The sequence below is a fragment of the Pseudonaja textilis genome, chromosome 4, assembly GCF_049901715.1.
Source record: "Pseudonaja textilis isolate UNSWEBS1 chromosome 4, rPseTex1.2, whole genome shotgun sequence".
NCBI lineage: Eukaryota > Metazoa > Chordata > Lepidosauria > Squamata > Elapidae > Pseudonaja > Pseudonaja textilis.
In genome coordinates, this window is record NC_141993.1 from 28,998,138 (window position 1) to 29,021,235 (window position 23,098).

The 23,098-nt window shown below is 35.9% G+C and overlaps 1 protein-coding gene across 8 annotated transcripts in view; it reads right to left on the reverse strand.

Annotated features, from left to right (window-relative positions):
* INPP5A (inositol polyphosphate-5-phosphatase A) overlaps positions 1-23,098 on the reverse strand; it is a 245,016-nt gene that overhangs the window by 61,983 nt on the left and 159,935 nt on the right. For all 8 annotated transcript variants that reach the window (XM_087932488.1, XM_087932482.1, XM_087932484.1 and 5 more), the window contains one exon: positions 20,863-20,947. In XM_087932488.1, coding sequence (XP_087788614.1) covers positions 20,863-20,947 — 85 coding nt within the window. The remainder of the gene's footprint in view (positions 1-20,862; positions 20,948-23,098) is intronic.

Consider the following 23,098-nt stretch of genomic DNA (forward strand, 5'->3'; position numbering starts at 1 on the left):
ATGTATCAGATATTTGTGAATAACTATTTGTTACTTGATATTTGTGAACTACTGTAGAACAAAATATGGCAGTACTGTATATGACAGAGGTTTCATCAGACTAACATGGAACACATACAAACAGGAGAGGAACAAGGTTTTTCTCCCCACCATCTAAGTAATAGTAATATTAATTGGCCCCCAATGAGTCACTATCTTGATGTGGTTGTGGGGCTTGTGTGCTCTGCTGAAGATGAGAGCTGTGCCAGTGGTTCAACCATACTGGACAGGTTTCATCAGAGGAGTTAGTGTCTGTCCCATAAAAAATATAGTGAGACATCAATTTCAGAAACCCATATTGGCTCAGTTGTTACCAGGGAAAACAAGGACTGTGCCAGCTGTTGGAATTCCTGGACATCTGGTGAAAAATGAGTTCTGCCTCCTTCCACAAAGCTTTCTTACTACAGTTGTTAAGTTAGGCTGTTGGTTTGCACTCCAAGCTCGGCAATTTGGTTGCAAATGTTTCATCACCATTTGAGGAGACATCATTGATGATGTCTCCTTGAATGCTGACAAAATGTTTGCAACCAAATTGCCAAGCCTGGAGCTCGAACCGCCGAACTACCTGAGCTACTAATATTCAAATACATTTCATAGTTGTTAAGTGAATCACTGCATTGTTATGTTAGTAACACATTCCTTAAGTGAATCTGGCTTCCCCATTGACTTAGCTTGTCAGAAAGTTGCAAAAAGTGATCACATGACCGCGGGACACTGCAATTGTCATAAATATGAATCCATTACTAAGAATATAGATTTTGATCATGTGACCATGGAGATGCTGCAACGGTTGTAAGTATGAAAAATGATCAAAAGTTATTTTTTTCAGTTCTGTTGTAATTTCAAACATTGAAAAACAAATGGTTGTAAGTTGAGGACTACCTGTACCTGATCAAGAAATATAACCCCGAAGCAAGGAAGATTGAGGAAGCACTGGGAATAATAAAGCAGAAAATAATAGCTATAGCTATTATAGCTATATTATATTATATTATTCAGCTCAGATTGCAAATTATATCTTCAATCTTATCAAAAATGTTTCTACCATTTCATCAAAAGAGGGACTGCAGTGAATCAGTCAATATTTGGCAAGTCAAAAACAGTGCAGTTCTGGATGCAGATATGGGATAACCCAAATAAACACAACAGAAATGCAGCGTGGTTAAAGGAAGTGGATAAGAATTTTTTAAAAGCTGAAATAAATGAACTTGCAATAATGGCAGAAATGATGGACAAAAAAGGACAAGAAAGATCAAAAATTGGTCAGGACCAGGTGAAGATGAACTGCATGGTTTCTGTTGAAATATCTGACTAGTCTATACCTACTCGTTGCCAAGCAATTTAACAACATAATGCATGGAGGTGAAATTGAAGAGTGGCTAACACCTGGGAAAATCTACCTTACAATAAAAGATCCAGTAAAAGGGGCAGCAGGCCAATCAAATTGCTAACTGGTGTGGCAGCTGATGTCTGACAGCATCTAGTTCAAAACAAGCTCTTTCCATCTGAACAGAGAGGAAACCACCCAAACAGCAGAGGAACAAAGATCAATTCCTAATTGACAAGATGATTCTGGAAAACTACAAGAGAAGGGAAAAACTACAAGAGAACCTGAGTGTAGCATGGATTGATTACAAGAAAGCATTTGACTCCAAGCCACATATTTGATATTAAATGCCTAGAAGTAACAGGAGTCAGTAGAAACATCAGAAGCAAAGATTGATGGCACAATGGAAGACATTGTGGTCATCTTAATAGGTTGGAAAGATTAATTTAAGAGAGGACTCTTCAATGAGACTCAGTATCACCATTATTGTTTGTCATTGCACTGATTCCTCTATTAACAACACTGAATGGCTATCAAACATAAAAAATATATGCCAGGCTATCCCACCTCCTTTACACAGATTGTTTGAAGCTGTATAAAAATACCATTGGAAACAGACTCGCTGCTCCAAACTGTCCACGTATACAGATATTATAATGGAGTTTGGACTGGACAAATGTGCCACACTCACCATTAAATGAGGAAAAATAGTAAAAACTGAAGGAATCAACATGCCCTATGGAAATAACATCAAGAATCTATATGAAGATGATCACTACAAATACCTGGGCATCCTTCAAGTTGACAAAATCAAGCATAGTGAAGTCAGGAAAAAGATTAAGAGGATACATGCAAAGAGTGAAGAAGATCTTAAAGTCCAAACTCAGTAGAAGTAATACCATCAAGGCAATTAAGACCTGTGCAATTCCTGTCACATCTGTAATAGAAGACTTAACTCAAGCAGAACTAAAAGTCCTGGAAAGGAAGACCAGAAAAATAATGACAATGAATCATGCCCTTCATCTACTCAGCGATGTTGACAAACTCTACTTACCAAGGAAAATAGGTGTCTGTGGAATGTTGCAAGTACACTAGATGGTTGAAGAAAAAAGGGCCTGAAGGTTAGTGAAGAAGATGCATTGAAGCTGGTATACTAGGAAGGCATACTGAGTACTGGAGAGACAAAACTGGCCTCAGCCTGCTCTGCTCAGTCAAGTCCAAGACAGAGCAAATCTGAGCAGCTTTATCCACCACGTAGCCTGAATAATCTGAATAATGGCCTAACAGATAGGATGCTTGCTCTACTGAATAGGAACAAGCCACCCTAAATAGGGCTGCTGAATAACTATCCCTAGATGCAATAAGGGTGGGAAAATATTGATGTTTTGCCGCCCTTATCATCACTAATATGGGCTCTTACCCATATCCAGTCTCATTTACTTCAAGTCTCCTCCTGGTTTCTCCATGCACCCTAGGTGGCTCTTCATCTTCCAAAGTTGCTCAGTAAACCAAGGTGCATCCCAGGATCAGCATAGTGGGAGAGGTCACATAGGAACAATTCAACCCAAGGCTCCAACTATTTGCCCACTCCAGATTGTGACTGGTCAAGCCACTCAGGAAAATCCCCAGTTCTTCTTGGAACACTGCTAGGCCTATCAATTGCCCAAGGTGGGCCAATCAAATAAGCCCTATCTCCCTGCAGGGAGAGTAACATCAATAAGCTGAAAGGCAACCAGGAGTGATCTGACCATGATAAAGGACTGATGTTATTATCCTCCACTGCCAGATCATGTTAACCACTCTGGAACAAAACTCAGACCTAACATGCAACCTCTGGTATGCACTGAGCCATCAATGACTTGGGATAGTTTCATAAATAGCCAACTCTTAAGCTGGCACAGACTCAACATCCTTAGATGGCAAATTGAAATCCCCAAGTCTTGATCTTCTACTGCCATCCCAATAATGGAATCCAGCAGTTCAGGTAGGGAGGCTATTATGCAAAAGACCATTCACAACAACACTCCCAGTTGTTTTCTTGAGTCCAAATTCAGCCAAAGCACCTCACATCCCATCATAGGTAGACAAGAGTCCCTGCAAGCCTGTAATGATTCTTGGATGACAATAGCTACGTCTCTTCCCTCCCCTGATTTCAGCTTGTGCAAAGCCAGAAACCCATGTTTTAATCATTGACAGGGTGAGCCTTTCAAACATAAAAGATTAATAATTAAGATGGTCAAAGTATAGGAGACAATTAAAATATATTCTATATACAGTACGTACTATGCACTGTATCCACATGCATAATTTGTATGCTGCATTTTGGGAAATTTATCGAGTATAACTAGAGACAGATGGACAATAAGTATGGGATGTATGTGGGCCACTAATTTGTAACATTCTACATGTGGACAAAGGAGCACAAAAGAAGAACCCGAGGCTCTTTTTGTCAGAGTCAACATGGACTAGAAAACAGTTCCATGACCTGAACACAATTGGTTTAGAACTTTAGAGAAAAGGGGAAGACTAAATCTCCTGTGGTTCTATTTTTGTCAAGCTACAGATTCATTTGCCAAAGGAAGCCAATGGAAATCAATAAGGACCAGTACAAAACAAACAGTGAACGATAAAGAGGAGAAATTCTATTAGTATGTCTATGAAGCTTGAGAGTTTTGTACTGCCTTCATGGTATCCCCCAGAAGTGTTGGCATATAAATTCCTACCCTTACTCAACATAAGGCCTGGATGATGATGTAGTACAACAAATCTCTGTATTGAGTTGGAGAAACCTACCCTAAAAGAAGTGATCATAAGTTCAAATGCCAATTTTCAAGAATTGTTTTAATTTTCTCTCTGGACTGTTGCAAAAGCACACGCCCAGCATCTATTACTAATTAAGAATAACACCAGACTTTATAGGTCAAAAATTGACTGACATCACTTTGTACAAGCAGTATTGAGATACACAAAGAATCTGTTGTGCTTTAGAGCTTATGTTACATTGTAATGCAGTAAATGAAAAGCCACTATTATGAGGAGATGTTTATGTCAGTATCTGGAACAAATCTCCTTTTTCCTGGAATAGTATTGTCCTAAATAGTAATGTTGCCCTGATAAACAACATGTGATGAAAATCCTATAATCTCAGCTCATAAGATCCACTTATTCACAGCTTCAGTTTATTGTGCTCATTCCTTCCTAGTTTATCTCTAAAAGTAATTTCGCTTAGTTGTGAAATTACCTCTTGTATTGTTTACTTGTAATATTCTTATTTTATTCCTGTAGTTTATTTTTAGAAAGTATAAAATAGAACCAACTTAAGAGAAGAAATTGACACACTTATCCTTAACATAGCAAATGGAACTGGGAAGTAGATATGCTACTCTTTCCATCACATTCTGCTGCATACTCTTTCTGCTATTGCTGCTTATCAGTTGGTCAACTGATTGCAATCAATCAAAATAATTCTTTGTAAGGTGGAGTTTGCATTTTCCTATACAGGAATCATTTTTGACACTCTATGCGGCCTAGTGAGGAAGAGGAAACAGTCAGCTTACTATGCATTTCCTTGATACTACTGTTATAATGATGCAGGTAGATAGGGATAGAAAGTTTTTCAGGAAAATAGCCTTAACTTAGTTTTCTTAACACCTATTCATCCAAGTTCACCTTTTTGGATTTCTGTGCCACTGTATTTTTTATCATACAGCCTAGTTACTCCTTTGGCTTCTGTTTCTTCCTAACAAGTTTTATTCTTCAATTGCTATAGTACAGTTATGAGAAAGTATCACGACATTAGGCCTCCATTATACATGTTAAGTCACATTGGCCTTCCTGAAAAGTAAAGTTCATTTCATCCTGTTTGTATCTTTGAACATCTTTATATCACTATCAGTATAAACTTCAAAAGAGTAAATGTTCTTTCTTATTTTTCATTGAATGATTTTAATAGGTCTCAGTACTACTCTTCACTCAGTACTACTCTTTCAGTGTATTAGTTCTTGTTGAACACTGATAACAACACAAACATATTTATTTATTAAACAAATTCATATGGTCACCTAACTTACACATTGTAACTCTGTGTATCTTGACTGAGTGGCTCATCTTGAAAATTAATTGCTTATGTTTTAACCAATTCACCTTTTTCAAAGGAACAGAGAAACAACTCAAATCTGAATATAACTATTTTGAATTCTGTAAAGTTTTATATTTCAAATCTCGGGCTAGGAAGAATAGTGGCCTTGTAACAAGGTGTGTTTGTGAATGGAAACACCTCATTATACAGCTGAGTACAGAATATACCAAGTGAACTTGAATTTTTTTTAAAAAAAAATCACATCCTTAAACGACGTAAACTGAAAGTTTAAGTTTTGAATTATAATGTTATATAACAGCATGATCTTTTATCTCTATTTTGTTGATAAAGGCTGACAAAATCCATAATTTTTCTTCATGAGAAAGGACCATTTGATAACTGAATAATGGAAATATGTAATTTTTTTTAAGGCAGTTATGTAACATTCATGGTAGATGTGGAATCACAGAATTTAGAATCAATGATGCATAGGGGTAATTTTGTACTTTCTGCACTGATTCAAAAATTCCAAACATATCTGAAATTCAAATCTGGATTGGCTTATATTAAAAATAATTTCAGTATATCTTAATGAGCATCAGCAATACGATTCTGAATAATATACTCCAAAATAAAACTTTTTATCTCTAAATTAAATAACAAACATAGTCAGTCTTCAATAATTTTAAGATTGGTCATTTTTCAATTTACAGAACTTTTCTTGAATCTAAGAAAAAAAAATCGGTACCACAGAGATTTTATAGAGATGTCATAATTTTCTTACATGCTATAACTAGCAGAACTACATTCAGATTAACATGATATGAAAGTGGTAATGTGCAGACATTCCATTTTTTTCTTGAGATTTGGATGTTACCTCCAGTAACTTTAGGGAAGTGGTAATAACACTGAATGCTCTGCAAAAGCAACTTTATGATATTAGCTTTGCAAATTTAAATGTATTCTCACTTGGCATATTACATATGGGAGTTAAACGTATATATAATATCTACAGTTAAAACCCAATGCCTAAAATTAAGCATAAATTTGGTGAAATATCAATACTGTACTATACAATGTTTTAATGGAGAAATGGCTTCATAACAAATGCAACATTCTGCTTCCATAAATCTTTTGAAGAAATTTTCATTACATCTGCAATATAATAGAGATGTCCATATATAGACAAGGCCTCTGAAAAAATAATTTTATGCACTGGAGCTCATTCTTCTCATGATGAAACCAGTCCTTTTGCTTTCTGTTTTTAGAAAGGATATCTAGACATATCTATCAATATATTTTGAATATTTGTTAGTTTTTATGCTTTTATATTTTATCTATGTTGTTACATTTTTAAGAATAAATTTGTTGTCATGCATGTACTTTTTCTGCTAACTTTCTTGAGCAATTTTTGGGAAGTTAAAAGTTAAGCTATAAATACTGAAAGTTTTGCAATGAGAACAGTACAGAAATTATTTAAATACATGAAGGAAATAAATAAATCTTACATGTCAGATATAAACACTTTGAGATTCTAGTCAGAAGCAGCTTATTTTCAGGAGAATATCATAAATATAAGCAGATTTAAAATGCATTGGTTCTTAATCCCAAATTATGATATTCAGTAGTTTGGAATATGCTTTACATATTTTGTTAAAGACGAAAATATGTCTGGTTTTAATAAATTCAACCTCTCAGTCATTCTTGGACAAGGCCAGAAGTGCATTTAAGATCTAAATTTGAAAACTCTATTTTCTTCCAGAGGATTACATTTTTAACAGTAAATGGTAACGAGTGCTAAAATAAAATCCAGGAGAAAGAGCTTCACTGCCATCTAGGTGATGAATGGCAGGTGTAGCAGCAGCCAGCCAGTTCTACTCTGGACTCAGCCGCGACAAGCGTTGCTGGTACAGCTTTCACTCTTTGTCACCCAGTGCCAGCTGAGTCCCCCAGCTGCCAGTTGCTGCCACACAAGGCATAAAACATACACTTGGAACAATTGCAGTGGCACACAACACATAAGACTGCAATATTAATTAGCTTAATGATGCTCATCTCTATTAGAAAGCATGAAGTAATTGTGTTAAATTTGTGTACGCTTTTAATTATTGCTACAAATGATGCCAAGAGTTTATTAAGAGTATCATTTAATTCTGTTTGGCTGTGTAAATAGGGTTTGTATTCATTTGCATCTGAAATGCAGCAAGGGCTACAAGTTACTTCCTGATGGGAAAAATATTCCTTTTTATTTTCTAAATGCTGTCATCTTTCACACGATGATGCCAAGCAAAACCCACATGCCTCCTGAGAAGTGTGTCATCTTTTCCTGTCGCCACAAATTAAAAAGCAAGTTTATAGCCACCTTGCTACCAGGCCATTCTAGCTGAACAACAGACCAGCCAGTCCATCCTCCTTCCCATGATAGAAACAATTGCATCAATTACTGTAATTTACTATTGCAAAGAGTGTATGGCTCATTGGCCTGTCATTATTTTGAAGATGGATTTAATTAACCTCCCTTGAATCTTGCCAGGAAGTGTGAGAGTATTAGTATGGAACACTGGAAGTGTCAAAAAACAGCTGAAGAGATGGGTAATCGGTGTACTGAAATCCAGCTTTACCTAACTACAAACCCTGCTCATTTTAATAATGAGGGAGCAACAATAACAAACTACAAAAGAAAGTATAATCTCACTTCCAATACAATTCAGGGTTTTAAGCAATGTCTGTATTGTTTTTTAAGCATGCAAGCACTTTGCCACCCACAACAAATAAATACATTGCTAAATAGATATTCAGTCCTCTGGAAAAGAAATCTGGACTAGAAGCTTGGCAATGACTTGACATTTATTACAACATTGACTACAAAATTTATGCTGCATATTTATAGGTGCTTCAGCTGGACAGATTTACTTTGCTTTCATTAAGACAATCATTTTTACTAGAAGTTACATCTGATAATCATTTATTACATATTCATTAGGCACACGGTCATCTTGAAAAGTTAATTTACTTCACAAAAAGTGATTAAATCCAAAGAATGAATAAAATACTTTAACATAACCTGAAAAGGCTTGTGATGAAAGCTTATATGCTACTAAACATACTGAAAACATTCTGAAATAATGGGATGTCTTTTGTCTTTAAGTAAGAGGATGTCCTTTGTCTTTTACTAATTGTATGTTTGGGATCATTACTCAGAAAAGTAGCTACTGTGCTTAGTTCCACTAGAAGTGGACTTAGTTACTTGTGTTTTCACATAATTGGTAAATATAGGGCTGGACTTGTGCACTGTTTGTATTTGCAATATTTTTGGTATGATGTTCTGAACAGCCAGAAGTACTCAACCAGCATCCAGCATCCATTTCTCAGCAATTCCAACACCTCCAAATTCTTAGCAGCATTTTCCAGAGTTCCTTTATATTTCTGATGATTTTGTTGTTGTTGTTGATTTTTAGTTATTGTCCAGGGTTTTGGGAGCTGATCTGTCAATTCTGGGCTTTTGCCCGTCCTGGCCATTGTAAATTTCTCATATGGGAGAGGGAAATACTGGCGTTCTTGAAGAAGCTATTGGTATACCATCTCTTTAAAAGACCAACCATGACCTAATTAAAGAGGATTATTACACAGTCTTCAACCTTCCGTTCGGAAAAGGTTATTGTGAAGATGGAGAGCCAATCAAGAGATTGAACCACCTACCCAGTGAGATCAATAGACAAATTAATGGAACCATATCAATTCCCAGAGAGAACCTATTAACTTCTGTAAGTGACATGGGCAGTATCTAAATTTGACAAACAAATAAAGCAAATGACAAGTGTCATGAAATAGCCTCTGAGAATGAATGAAGAGGATTCTTTTTCACAGAATATACTATTTTAATAGGTAGCTTCAATTTCAGTTTCTCGAAGATAGATAGGACATTTTATTTAATATGTTATGTACACACACACAAACACACACAATCTGTGCTCCTTTGAGTCATCATTTCAGAGACATTTCCAAGGGTGGGCAGAAAAGCAAAAGGAGTGGAAGTTTGCCAGCTTTCCCAATAAGTTTCTTTGTGGGAATCTGGCAGGGAGCATTGGAAATCTTCCTCTCACCAACCCTCTCCATTCCTTCAGACAGGTAGTGATTGCTGCCAGATGGGGGAGAAAGTGAGGGATTCCGAGACTGGCTGGGAAACTGACACAGAATATTGAAAATGAAGATCAGCAGCAGCAGCCCAGCACTACAGCAGCCAGTAATACTAAAGAAGGACAACTTCCCCAAATCTCATTCCCTTGGGGTCACGGATCCTGGATTTTGAACATTCTGTAAATTAGTTCTCTTTTTCACACATACACACATACACACGCAACAACACACACACATGCCTATGTGTCTGGATATGTATTTATAGTATTATATATAATAAAAATGTAGAGGAAATAAGTTATTTGATTTGACTGAATATAAGTACTGGTTAGGCCTCAATTAATTTAGCATCTCTGCTGGAAAAGAGACCATCGCAAGAGAACTTACTGCATTAGTCTTCATGTGGCTATGTCTTTTGTTGCATATGAAAGCTTCTTTCTATATGGGGCACTCAAAATAAGTTCTCTTTTTTTACTACAATTATTGTGTCATGACAGCTAAAAACCTCTTCATGGACCACTGCTTTGTTGTGATTAAGGGGCTCACGTAGCTCAATGAAGCTATGAGATATGCCATGCAGGGCCGTCCAAGATAGACAGGCCATGGTGGAGAGTTTTGACAAAATGTGGCCCGCTGGAGAAGGAAATGGCAACTCACTCCAGTATCAAAAGGCTAAAAGAAATGATGGCAGAAGATGAGCCCCCTCAGACTGGAAGGTGTCCAATATGCTACTGGAAAAGAGCAGAGGGCAATTACAAGTAGCTCCAAAAAGAGTAAGGCAGGCTGGACCAGAGCATGCAAAGTGAGTAGATTAGTAAGTACCACTTTGATGGGAACGTAACAGCATAACACGTGCCTTTAACATACAACCATACTGGCTACATAAGCATGGAAAACATCTTCAAATAATGCGGATTCCCTTGGCCAAGAAATAGAGATGAGCACCGCACCCTAGAATTTGGACACGACTGGACAGGGAAATCTTTACCTTTTACACACGTACATACACACACACACACACACACACACACACACATGCCAACTGCTAAAATCCAATTATAAATAAGGAGAGCGGGGCAGGATAGGGTGAAGGTGGGACCTGTTGTTAATTTGATCAACCATCTCCACTGTAATGCTCCCCCATTGGGGTCCCATGCTAACTGGCAGAGCCAGGTCTTTAGGCCCTTATGAAAGATCAGAAGGTTAGGCTGACCTCACATTGTGGGGCATGATGTTGCAGTGGGCAGGTGCAACAGCAGAGAAGGCCCTTCTCCTGGATCCTGCAGGGTGAAATAATCAAGCCAATGGGGCCTGCAGCATGCCTCCTCTTTCGGCACAGATGGGACAGGCCAAGCCTAGTGGGATGAGACAGTCCCTCAAATAGCCTGGACCCATGCCATGAAGGGTTTTAAAGGCGATTACCAACACCTTGAATTGCATCCGGATGCAGACTGGCAACCGATGCAGCTCGCAGAGCAGTGGTATTACATGGGCCATTCTTTGGGCACCAAGAGCTGCCTGTGTCCCTGCACTCTGGACCAGCTGTACCTTCCAAATGTTCCTCAAGGACAGTCCCATGTAGAGTGCATTACACTAGTCCATTCATAAGATGACTAGGGCCTGAATGACTGAACGCAGGGATTCCTGATTGAGGAGAGGCCACAACTGGGCACTATCCAAAGTTGTGCAAAGGCTTCCCTAGTCACAACTGCCACCTTTTTGGAGGGTCCATCATAACTTCAAGCAACTAGTCATTAAGCAAAAAGTATCTGTAAGCAATCAGAGCACTGATGGATAAGACTGGATTGTCAGTCACATGAAAATCTTCAAAAGTTTGGATATGATCTACCATAAACACCTTTTTATTTTTATTTTTCCTACTAACTTATCATTGTTGCTGCTATTGCTCCCACTATTAATTTTCTACAAGCCATAAGAACTAGAACCATATATTATGATATTTTTTTCTAACATATCCTTGCTCTAGTTTGCCACACTATAATCAAAGATATTACAGTAATGATATTCAGAAAGGGATTAGATCACTTAATCTTTTCTACAAAGCAAGACTGAATAATGCTTCCATTTGTAGATTAATGTAAAACATTTCACTGTGAGGCCTAACAAATTATTTTATCGAATTACCTCTGAAATAAATTAGCATATTTATATAATAGTTTATTATGCTACTATGCATGGAAAAGACATCATAGTGACATTAATCTGTCAAACTGCTGAAGGATAAATAGTATTGAATTGTTGACTATATGAAGCATGATCTGATCAGATTTAATCTAAAACTGTGGGAAATAGACCTTAGCTACCTATTTATCTTTTCTTTAGAAATAATTTGTGCTGGCTCATCCATAACTTAGATGGTACCTTATTATGTTCAGAGTAATATAATCTAAGCAGTTAGTTATGCAGTACAGAAGGTAACAACAACAACAATGAAGTATACAAATGAGAATGTCATCAAATATTCTCTAATATAAACTACAATTCTTAAAATCCACAACTGCAAGATATGGAGTAAAGAATTAAGTTTTCTTTGTTGAATTTATTTATTTTAATATTGTTGATTAGTAATTTTTACAACATAAACAAGAACATGTGTATATAAAATCAAAGCACTATAAGATATACCTAAAATTTACATAGAAAAGAACAATAATATTGCAACAATATTTTTGAATATGAAACTCAAGCGACACAAAGAGATGATGAAAAATAATGTTGCTATCAAGGTCAGGTTGATGAAAGAATTAGAATTGTAATTTCCAGAATTATCTTAAATGAGTAACTTATACAATGTGTCCAAAATCTGGGACTCATGACTCCCATGGAATTGAAATTTGGCACATTTTATAAAACGTTTTGATGTAATATAAAATGTCATAAAACATTCCCTGTGAGCAACTCTTGAGGTGCTGCAATGCCTACTTTCAAGGCAGATACATCTCTAAATATCTCCCTAAATTTTAAGAACTTTTCATGTACATTAGAAGCTTTCCAATTTGATGAAGGCATTGAAGAATCTGGTAAGGAAATATCTCAGAAATGATGACCCAAGGACTCATGGGTTGACTAGTTTATTTATCACAGTATCTTCTGATAGAAATTGGCATTACTTTGTGCTTTTCATAGTTGAATAAAACTCAAACTTAAACACCAAGTTAAAAGCATGCCTCTGTCTCCAACTGTAAAACAAAGCATTAAACTGACTTATAGTTTCCATTGAATGATGACATAGAAGTTCTGATTAGCAATTCCTTGAGTGAGAAGATCTCTCTAATTTATAGAAAACTCTCTGTTTCCTACTTTATTGCATGAAGAACTATAGAAAGCAGACAATTCTTTGTAAGTCAATTCCCTCTCCCCACAGCTAATCAATCAAAGACATCTACTCTAACAAACACAGGGGAAGGGGAACCTCTGCATGCTAAAAAGACAAAATAACAGTCAGCCTTGCACACCAATGGAAGGCACTTTACAAATTTAAACATAAGTTGTGACCTTTTTACTAACACCTTATGTGAATTACGGGGTAAAAATGGAATTATAGGATTAATTTTGCCACCAATTTTACTATAGTTGAAAATAAACTGTAGGGTTTGATTTACAAATATAGCAAGACAAGATATGATTAAAATAGCAAGATATAGTCAAAAGCAAGTCTGTTCAATAATAAAGCCTCAAGAGCAAGCATGAAAGACAAGTGGAAACAAGCTATATTCTCTTTTTCTTCAGTTATAAAATTTTAATTTGCTGAAAAAATCTTGACCCAAAGGTGAGTTTTCAAAAGGCAACTGAATTTTGTTTTTCCTTGAGGATGTTTCATTTCTCATCCAAGAAGCTTCTTTATTTCCAACTAAATCAGAATGGAAGATGTTTCTTGGATGAGAAGTGAAATGTCTTCAAGGAAAAACAAAGTCTAGTTGCCTTTTGAAAGAGCACCTTTGAGAGAACCGTGACTTGGATAATTGAGAATTTCCGTACACACTGAAAAAGGTATTGTGATTACTCTTTGAATTGGTTTTCCACAAAAATTTGATAATCTAATCTAAATTTGAGTATACTATAAATGAAACAAGCTTTCTCAATTTACATTTACAGATTATTTCCAAAAATACCATACAGCTAAAATTTATTCAGAGTAAAGTTATGTTTCAAAGACAAAATTAGGCAGAAAAATATATATTAAAAATCAAACCCTGTTGATTCAGGCCAAAGACCATCCTAGTCAAGTGTTTTGCTTTTAAAAATGCCCAAACAGATGCATCTGGAATTTTTACATGTAGCAGATGGAGATTTGTACCTTTTCTATCATGATTCCCCTACAATTAGTGTCTGAAGACAAACCGCCATCAACCTGGAGATCTCCTTGAGTCTTCATGTTCAATGAACACGAAGCCCTTAATCAATCTATCCTCCATCAATTAGTGTTAATTTTGTCTTCTAGTTATGAAGTCCATTGGTTAATTGTGGACTATATGAAGAAACACTTCCTTTGGTCTCTTTTAAATCTCCTTCCACTCAACTTCAGTGGATGGTTCCTTGTCCAAAGGGGGAGAAATTGTCCTTGTCCACTTTCTCCACACCATTCATAGAATAGAATAGAATAGAATAAAATAGAATAGAATACTTTATTGGCCAAGTGTGATTGGACACACAAGGAATTTGTCTTGGTGTAAATACTCTCAGTATACACAAAGAAAAGATACATTCGTCAAGAGTTCAGAATCATAACGTACAACACTTAATCATAGTCACAGGGTACAATCAAATCATACTAGGAAACAGTCAAGTGGGTTGGGATGGGTGATAAGGAGTGGTGAGAAGATTAGCAGTAATAGTAGTGTACACTTTGTAAATAGTTGAACAGTGTTGAGGGAATTATTTGTTTAGCAGAGTGATGGCTTTTGGGAAAAAACTGTTCTTGTGTCTAGTTGTTCTGGTGTGCAGTGCTCTAAAGTGTCGTTTTGAGGGAAGGAGATGAAACAGTTTATGTCCAGGATGTGAGGGGTCTGTAAATATTTTCACAGCCCTCTTTTTGACTCGTGCAGTATATAGGTCGTCAATTGAAGGCAGGTGGGTAGTAATTGGTTTTTTTGCAGTCCTAATTATCCTCTGAAGTCTGTGTCTTTCCTGTTGGGTTGCAGAACCAAACCAGACAGTTATAGAGGTGCAGATGATAGACTCAATAATTCCTCTGTAGAACTGTATCAGCAGTTCAACTGTATCCTTGGGCAGTTTGAGCTTTCTGAGTTGGCGCAGAAAGAACATTCTTTGTTATGCTTTTTTGATGTTAGGTGTCCATTTAAGGTCTTGTGATATGACAGAACCTAGAAATTTGAAGGTCTCTACTGTTGATACTGTGTTGTCTAGTATTGTAAGAGGTGGTAGAATAGGAGGGTTTCTTCTAAAGTCTACCACCATTTCTACGGTTTTGAGTGTGTTCAGTTCCAGATTGTTCCAGTTACACAAGGCAAGTTGCATAACCTCCTGTCTGTATGCAGATTCATCGTTGTCTCGAATGAGACCAATCACTGTTGTGTCATCAGAAACTTCAGTATTTTAACAGATGGATCATTTGAGATGCAGTCATTGGTATATAGGGAGAAGAGACTGGAGATAGCACACAGCCTTGGGGGCCCCCTGTGCTGATTGTACAGGTATCGGATGTGATTCCGCCTAGCTTCACCTGCTGCTTCCTGTCTGTTAGGAAGCTTATGATCCACTTACAAGTGTCTTCAGGTACTGCTAGTTGGTTTAATTTACTTAGAAAAGTGTCTGGAATGATGGTATTGAATGCTGAACTGAAGTCTACAAAGAGGACCCATGCGTAGGTATTTGGAGATTCAAGGTGTTGTAGGATGTAATGCAGAGCCATGTTATCTGTCGACCTATTTGCTCGATATGCAAACTGCATGGGATCTAATAGTGGATCCGTGATGGTTTTCAGGTGGGACAGCATAAGCCTTTCAAAGATTTTCATAACTACAGATGTTAGATCAACTGGTCTGTAGTCATTCAGTTCCTTGATGGAGGGCTTCTTTGGCCCTGAGATGATGGTAGAATGTTTGAAGCAGGAAGGAACATAGCATATCTCTAGTGATCTATTGAAGATTTGGGTGAAATTGGGGGCCAATTAGTCAGCACAGACTTTTAAGCAAGAAGGAATTATTTTGTCTGGCCCTGGTGCTTTTCCTGGCTTCTGTCTGTGTAATAGATCTCGCACTTCTTTTTCTGTGATCACCAGAGATTGTGAGCCCAATGGATTGGGGCCAGTTGTAGGAGGCTTGGCTGTTGTTGGTGTGTTTGAGATGTGGGTTGTGGAGATAGGTGGCTGTAGTTTCTTTTCAAACCTGCAGTAAAACACATTCAGGTCATCTACTAGTTGTTGATTTCATTCTGTCTGGGAAGGAGGTTTGCTGAAGCCAGTGATGTTTTTAAGAGTTTTCCACATGTTTACTGGTTGATTTGTTGAGAATTGATCTTTAACTTTTCAGAGTAGCTTCTTTTTGCTGCTCTGATCTCTCTTGTTAATATGTTTCTGGCCTGGTTGTATAGTATTCTGTATCATTAGAGAGCATTTCACCGAGGCAGCCGTCGTTGGCGCCATCTTGGCTGAAAGATTTTATGCACCTTAATTATTAATTTTATACACCTTAATTATGCTCCTCCCAGTTGCTTATTTTATGCACTTTCCCCACTTCTATTATATATATTTTCAAATCCATTGACCAGATCTGTACACAGAACTTCAGAAGATAATACTCTGGATTACAATAAGGACATTATAATGTTGGGATTTTTTTTATTTTCAATCCCTTTTCTAATGATTCCTAGCATAGAATCTGCTTTTATCACAGTTGCTACACATTGACTTGGCAATTTGATTGAGCTACCCAACCAGATCTTTTCTTAGTTACTTTCAGAAAGCTTGAATCTCATCAGTATATTTAGAGGGGTTTCTTTGTTCCAATGAGAATCACTTTACACTTACTCAGTGGTGGGATTCAACTGGTGTAACAACCAGTTTGGTGAGCATGTGCTTTGCACACCTGGGGTGCATTTGAAAACAGCTCTAAAACTTACCTTCTACAGCAGCTCCAGTGAGTAAAACAGCTGAGGTGCAGCAATCCGCTCTGACGTGTCTATCAGCTGGGCTTCAAACAAAGAAACTATAGGGAGGACTAGGGCAAGGGCAGATGGTAGGGGCCAACTGATCATTAGAACTACCGGTTCGCCCGAACTGGTCTGTAGAATTGTGTTTGTGATTTGAATGGTTAGCTCATATAGGGAAAAGCTACTCACAGTCTCTTTGGAATGATGAGGAGGACAGAAGCTAGATGCCATTCTTTCTGACAATAGCAATGTTTTAGAATGGATTCCACATAAAGTTCAGGCAGGGCTCTCTGTTGCTTTTCCAGAAATATTAAAAAACACAACTAATTGGGAGAGTATGCAATGTATCACCTTTTACTTTTCAAATTCTTTAATTTTATTTTAATTGTTGTTCCAGTTTAGTTAAGTTATATTGTATACTTATTTCTGGGATTTTATGAGTGTTAATTGTCAATTTAATCATTTCATGAGTATGTTAAGTGTTTTCTGTACTATATACTATATGAAGTGAGCTGCTAAAAGTTGCAAGATGGCAGTGGAATATGAAATGCAACGACAGATAACTAGGCCATCGTCCAGTTTAAGAAGCCCCTCCTGCAATTCTTTATACTCACTTTTGAATTTTATTCCCTTTCTGAATATTTTAGTACACCATATAGTTAAAGTCAAAATCACTGTCAACACATAAAGAACCACTGCCATTAATAGAAATCTTTTTGGGACTCATTTCTTATTTCCTTTTATTTAGAAAATTGCCCCTTTATTCCTACTTTTTGCTTTCTGTTTTTTAACCAGTTAGCAACCCATAAAAAACATACCCCCTCACCCACAACTACTACATTAGCTCAAAAACCTTTGATGAAGAACAGGCTTATGAAAATCTAAACAAAAAATGTACATGAGATTACGTCTATCCTCATGTCTGTTGACATCTACAAAAATCCACTCTAATAAAACTGAGGCAGGATTTCCCCTTGGAAAATCTATGCTGAATGCAAGATTTGTTCCTCTAGCTTCCTAATTAATTTTCTTTGCTTTTAATTTCTAATAAATTGCTTGGAATAGACATTAAGCTAACAAGCCTTTAATTTCCCAGATCTCCTTTTAAAAAATGGATTCATGTTGACTATTTTCCACTTCTCTGGCAATGAGCCTGATCTGAGTGATAAATTACATATTTTTGTAGGAGGTTACACTGTGGTGTTTCAAGATACTGAAGCATTATTTTCTCATGTAAAATAATTTACTATTTTGATTACCTAAGTAGACTGATGAAGACTCAAGTAGCTGTCTAATAGCTTTTCTAATAAATACAGATGTAAAGAATTTACTTAATCTCTCTGCTTTATCTCTTATCATAGCTTGTCAGGATTGTTTCCTGCAGCACATACAATCTAAATATTTTTTTTATTCCAACAATAAGGGAGGATCTATTTTGGAGAGATCTGAATATGTCAAACCAAACCAAGACAAACTTTTATTCCCAGACCTATCATAGCTAAGCAATATGTATTGTGGATAACAGTTATTTACACACACACAATCTCTCTCAAAAAGATAAAGGTTTCTCATGTTATGGTCCAATTCTAGGTGGTGGTGTTCATCTCTGTTTCCTAGCAAAGAGAGCCAGCTCCAATGGTAAGGGGGCTGCTGGACTTCTAACCTAAAACATCCAATGGCTACCACATGGTGTACATGTTTCCTAGAACATCTCTTAAATGCAACCAGAAAATGAAGTTTCCTACTTAATTTCCCCTCACATTTGTAAAATTGTAGGCAATGCTGTGAATTGTTTGGTCATGCTTTCAGAGAGTTTTTTAAACAGATTCCTCACTGCCTTCAACAATGTCAGAACTTCTAATGTACTGTCTTCATTGGAAACTTGGGATACATTCATAGATATATCTGCCTTGAAAATATATTACACATATAGCACAGTCAAACATCAACATGTTTTATGACATTTTGTATTATGTCATAAACTGCTGGGTACAACGGACCCAGAGCAACATGAGGAGTTACTTCAAAGTAGTTCCTTTATTGTTGTCCACTATAGAAGGAATTCTGCCAGAAAAAAATCTGCATAACTATTAGATATCCTGTGAAAGCCTCTGGCTTTCTTCCTGAATACCGAAGATTCCATGCTAAGCTGTCTCTTTGATCCTTGGGAAAGACCCTGCCCTTCTGCCACATATTCCACCACATAAACTGTTTCATGATCATTTTATGTCATAAAATGTTTTGTAAAATTTGCCAAATTTTCAGTTCCATGAGAGTTATGGGTCACAGATTATGGACACTTTCTGTAAATTAGCCCATTGTAGGGATCTAGGTTCAAAAACTGTTACCCTATAATGCATGATTTCGCCCAGTTAAAGGTTACAGAAACAAAAGTTTTACTAATAAATAGTTACTTATTTCTATATTTTAAAAAAGTTTGATGACTTCTAACTTTCAAAATCACTAGCTGGTAGGTACTATGTTGGAGAACCTGGGCTATATGTAATCCATTCCTTTCCCCAAATTACAGCACTTATCTTTACATTCCTTAAATTTACAGGTAACCTGTTATTTATTGTGCAAAACTACCTAGACAGTTTCCATTATATAAGGATGGACTGCCTTAATATTAATGCTACTATATTACAAAATGTTTTAATAAACTAGACTCTTCTTGCAAAAGTTCCAGACATTTTTGCATAGGAAAACTTCTATATTTATTAATTAGAAACTACAGGGCTTTTAAAAGGATATTGAAAACAAAAGGAACTGTAACTTTCAGGTTCAGCAGCCTCTAAGAGATCTGTGATATCTGTCTTTAAAAAATTAAACAGGAATTGAACATCAATCTACCAATTACTTTTGTTATTCAAAACATGTTTAAACTTTCAGACTGTACAACAGCAGTGCAAATGGAATAAGTACAAAACAACAACAACTTGCTATAGCCCACTACAACAAACACAACTGGAACAGACTTGCCTTTTTAATTAGCTAATCAAGAGCTAAAACTTCAATGAACTTTATACGAACAATGACAGAGTAGGTACAAATTGATGATGGATTAGTGGATCCAGCCACTGATTAAGTATGCAAGAAAACAAAACGAAGTTATGGGATTATTTTTAATCTGTTAATAGGGTTAGGATAAATTAGCAATTTACCAAGAAGCTTACAACTCCAAGTAAACTTTGATGGCTTATTGCTACAATAATTTAATAGTTAGCTACTGGGTTGACAGATATAAAATGATTTTAAAAGTTTGTGAACCCTTCTGATTTTTTGAAATATCTCTGACTCATTTGTATAATAAGGTTCTCCCTGCCTAGTTTTAGAACTTGTGTGCAGAAGTGATCACATTTTAAGTTATATTTTTGTAGAAGTATTGAATATTCAAAAAGTTCACTTCTTAAGCACCACTATATTAAAGAGAATATTTTTCCTACTCCTGCAAGAAAATGATTCTCATATTATTTTACAATATAGTAATTCTTCATCATGAAAATTTTGTGAAAAAACAAGAGATGTATTGCTTTAATTATCACTCAGCATTTTTCAAACTTCGGTCCACAATTTTAGAAATGTTAAAATGAATGAATGGATGGATGGATGGATGCTGTTCCCAGCAACTATTTTTTGGCAAACATTTGAATCCTTCCAAAATGGCACAGATCTTTGTAGCATCTTTGTAGGCCTTTGACCTACAATGGTTTTCAGTGTTTCATTCACGGGATATGTGAATGAAATCTGAAATGTTGGAGAATTTAGCTTGTATTCCTAAGGACTGAAATGAACCAAATCAACAGCTACCAGATAAATATAATAACAAAAGCAATATATTGTTTGCTAGCAAGCAACCAAGTTCAGAAATACTCCATAGATTGTTCATTTCTGTCTACGGCATCAGAGAAGGAACATTTCTCAACCATTCAAGCATAAATCCCCTATTGGTGTAACCTTTGACTCCTTGTATTGGAATAGTGGGCTTACTGTATATTCAATATATTATGGTTTGATAGCTATTTTCAAGTTTTATAAAATTTACTTTTTTGGCAAATTTAGTATTAATTTAAATTGCTTACTAATTGTTTTTTTTTTAATTGAAGAATTTTGAATGGAATGTAGAAGTAAACAAAGAAGAATGTCCTACCTCTACCACTGACTTTGAATCCAGTCGAAAATTGAAATCACCAAAGATAAAATATGAAACTCGTTCAAACCGCTGATCTATAATTCTGAAAAGACAAACAAACACAAACATTAAATGTTTAATTTAATGTAAACATTTAAATTAAATGCACATCATCAAAGAATTTGGATCAAACAGTTTTCTGGAGGAAGATGGGGAATCAGAAGCCTTGAATGATCTCAAAAAATATGAATGGATTAGAATAAACGGAGAAGAAGACCTGTACTTTAAATTTAACTATAAATCTCTATAGCTTTTCAGATATTTGCAAGATCTCTCCCTTCTCAAATAAAAGTTTTGTAAGTTGCATGTAATTGTGCACTATATTTTCTTTTGAACATGCCATGAATCACATTTCCTATAAAAATTGTGATTACTCACTCAGAGGAGTGATAAATTTCAATAGAATAAGAAAGAATGTAGCCAAGTTATGTCACCAGAATTAATTTTATGTTTCTCAGTGGGAGGATCTACTGCTATTTCAGTTATTGTCTGATGCTTGTAACATATTATCAAATGTATTGTAATGAATCTGCAAGACTTACAACTCAGTTTTACAGTGCTGCCAAATATATGATCAGATTAAATTATTTTAGCAGTAGTATGAGTATAGACCTCATAGCCTTCAGCATATACAAGCACATTCACTCACACTCATAAAAGATGATTTGTGCTTATCATAGAGGTGCTATCTATCAATACACATGAAATTTAATCTAAGCTAATTATATGTAATCCATCAATCCATCACACAAATATGGGATTTAGATTCAATTACTTGCTATCTCTTGGTATTATAAAAGACATTAGTACCAATAACTAGATATTCCTGCCTAAAATTTATGCACAACAGACAATAATACAAAGCCATTTATAAAGTTGTTTGGGACAGAAAAACAATATTGTATAGTACTGCCATATTCACTACATCTTCTACCAGTATATAATCACATGTCCTGATAAAATTTAAGTAGCAAGTAATATTTCTGTTTGTCAGAAGATTGATACATACAAGGCAAAAATGGTATTATCTCAAACAATTGCTTTTTGTGTGTGTTCTAGAAACTGATTTTACATTGACAGGCTACAGTTTTACCAATCTTATGTTTATCTTTGGACTATCACTTCCTTCCTGATAATGTCAAAGAGTCTATTTCTACAAATTTTCTTGTTTGGCTGAATCAAACATAGAAACTGAATGATTAATCTCAGTTCTAGATGTTTGCCCTACACAACATTAGTACTGCAAATATTTATCTTCCATTTATTTCTTGAAGATACACACCACTTTTTGGCAGTATTGAGCAATGAGACTTATATTGTCCTCCTGAACAGAATAATTCATTTCTAATGATTCATATTTATAAACTGCTATCAGGAAAAAAAAAGTTTAAAAGGCAAACACTGAACTTCTGAAGTTCTCTACCTACTTTAATTCAACTGTATAGGGGAGGCCATGTCATCCCTTCCAGGTAGAGCTAGAATAAATGTTATGAATGCTAATATTACTTTTATTGTAAGGTTATAGTACAGAAACAGAAGCTCACAAATTTTAATACTGCATGCTTCTCCCTCCCACCTTTTATCATGATGAGAATTAAGGAAGGTCCTATTTGAGTTGCTTTCTCAAATTATATTTCTGTCCCTAGACTCAGATTTCTTTTGTCTTGGCCACAGCTCTTTCTCCTGTTCTTCAAGGTTATTCTTACTGTCCATTGCAAGTAGTGGTTTTAGCAAGTTCATCTTCTGTATAGTTGCTTTTTAATTTATGAAAGAGGATTTCTAATTTTGATTCCTTAAAGCATCCAACTACTCCAATAATCATTCTCAGAAAACTAAATACCCAGCTCAGACATACCAAATTAAATCTGACTGAAAACAATCAAGATGAGACCTCAAGGAAACTGAAGTTTCCTTCCAAGAACTCAAGAAAAACACACATTTTGAGAAAAAAAGCAACCATCAATTTTCTTTGACATTTTGGATTCACACTTATACAGCAAACCCAGGTAATCTATAATATTGGGTTAATACAAGCAGTAGTAGAGGTTACCCTTAATTACTCTGACCCCGAAAACACGCTGTTCAGACCTCAAAGAAATGTTGTGATTTAAAAGCGGGCCTTTTGAGGTGTTTCAATCACAAAACATTTTCCGCACTTTTGGCAACTAGGACTTGTCTGTTTTTTTCTATATAG